General features: G+C 39.7%; 1 protein-coding gene across 1 annotated transcript; it reads right to left on the bottom strand.

Moving 5' to 3' along the window:
• Positions 1 to 5: 5 nt before the first annotated feature.
• LOC103522697 (histone-arginine methyltransferase CARMER) lies at positions 6 to 1895 on the bottom strand (the record flags this gene model as incomplete). Its single annotated transcript, XM_008487792.2, has 1 exon — positions 6 to 1895. A coding segment is annotated over exon 1 (1791 nt), but the record flags the coding sequence as incomplete, so codon positions are not given.
• Between the last annotated feature and the right edge of the window lie 59 nt (positions 1896 to 1954).

Genomic DNA, 1954 nt, shown 5'->3' on the forward strand with positions numbered 1-1954 from the left:
GTGAAACCCTGAGTGGCAAGGATAGTGGGATTTGCAGCAGCAACATAATCACCAATATAGTAACTATTGTTCATAGCAGGAGCCCCAACAATAATCTGATGGGATGGAGCAGTTTGAGTGAAGAGTGCAGGAGCAATTCCTCCACCAATGAGTTGAGAGGAAACTGTTGAGGTAGCTGTGGTTGATCTTTGTCTTCCTGTACTTGAGATGGAGCCTGGATGTATGCTGGGGACAGGAACTTGTTGTTGAATGATTACATTTGGATTTGCTAGACTTTCTACTTGTATTTCCCCAAGTCCATTCACTGGAATACCATTCATGATATTACATGGCCTCACAGTTTGTACACTTTGGACTGTAGGTTGAGTCTGATCAAGAGTTGTCCAGTAGTTTTCACTGGGAGAGGTTGTATTAGCACTTGGAGGAGGAGCTACAGGCTGTCCTGAATATCTGAAGAATGGATTTTTCAGATCTAGGACATTGACAGTTCGGGTGTGAGGTGCATTGTTGATCATCAAGTCAATAGTTACATCATAACTTTGCCTCTGATTAGCAGCCAAGATAACATTACCCTTTAACACTTCTCCTTGCTTTCCAAACAGAGGTGATTCTAGAAGACATCTCACTTGATACCAATGAGTTAGTGCTTCAGTGGGTGCAGTTGATAGCCATACTGTGAGTGTATTGCCAATAAATGCTACATCAAACCAAAATGCTAGGCCATGGATAGTTCCCGTCTTCATCAATGTCCACTCTACTGGGATATGAATATTGTGCAAATCTTCTTCATTGGCTTCTTGGAAATTGATAACATGTCTAATAGATTTTGCTAAACAAATTCTAATGTCAAAGGTATCAACAATAGGTTGCTTGAAATATTCTTTAAGAGCAGCATCTCTCATGGAACTCAAATCAACATGATGAAATGAAGTCTGAGCCCAGAAGTTTGCTTTATTAAACTGTTCCATATAAAGGGCTTCATCCATGAATGGAGCAATATGGAGATCACCTCTTGATGGGAACATTAGACCATTAGGTTTCAACCATTTTTTAGCATGAAGATAAGTTTCTAACATCCTTTCATTGTAGAGCATGTAACCCATTGGTTCTGAGATGATGATATCCACAGGTTCTGGCAATGAAATTTCTTCCACTTTTCCAGCTATTACTGTGATTCTGTCTTTTAATCCATTAGCATGGACTAGTGTTTCTGCATATTTGGCCATGGAACTTGCTTCAACAGCATACACCTTTTTAGCACCAGCTTGTGCTGCAAAGAATGAAAGTATTCCAGAGCCAGCACCTACATCTAACACAACTTTACCTTCAAAGTCATTACTGTTAGACAGTACAGCTTCTTGATATGTACTTGTCCTTACATAGTCTTGCAACATATTGTGTTGTTGAGAGAGGTAGCCATAGAACTGGAAATATTGAGAGGCTGATGACTCCTCTGTCCTCTCTGTGAAAGCCGATGCATTTGTTCCATTCTTCACTTCCTTTACGACATTATGAAAGTTCCTCAAGTCATCTTCCCTGGAGAACTTGATATAGAATGTGTCTCTTTCATGGGAGAACAAATAGCCTTCAGTTCCTATTTTCACACAGTCTGATTTTGGTGTGATGGTTATTTCTAGAATGGTTGGAGCATCTGGGCTATTGTGTTGTTTGAAGCTCACAAACATACCTTGTGGGTCATAGTCAATCACTAATATGACGTTCCGTCCGATGTCACTTAGTTGTTCTAGGGATTTTCCTACTCGATAGATCTCGACAGATTGTATTATTTTAGACATAATTAAAAGAGAAATTCAATAATTACCACGGGTTTTACTGCACTTTCATGAATTTTCCGAACCGCATCAGAACAGAAAAATCGGATCTGGCACAGGGGAGCGTGTTGAGGACGAGATTTTTGTGGGAATTTTGCTATAAATCCCACCATTAAAAAAAA

Source organism: Diaphorina citri, unplaced genomic scaffold (genome assembly GCF_000475195.1).
Source record: "Diaphorina citri unplaced genomic scaffold, Diaci psyllid genome assembly version 1.1 scaffold10375, whole genome shotgun sequence".
NCBI classification, from domain to species: Eukaryota; Metazoa; Arthropoda; class Insecta; order Hemiptera; family Psyllidae; genus Diaphorina; species Diaphorina citri.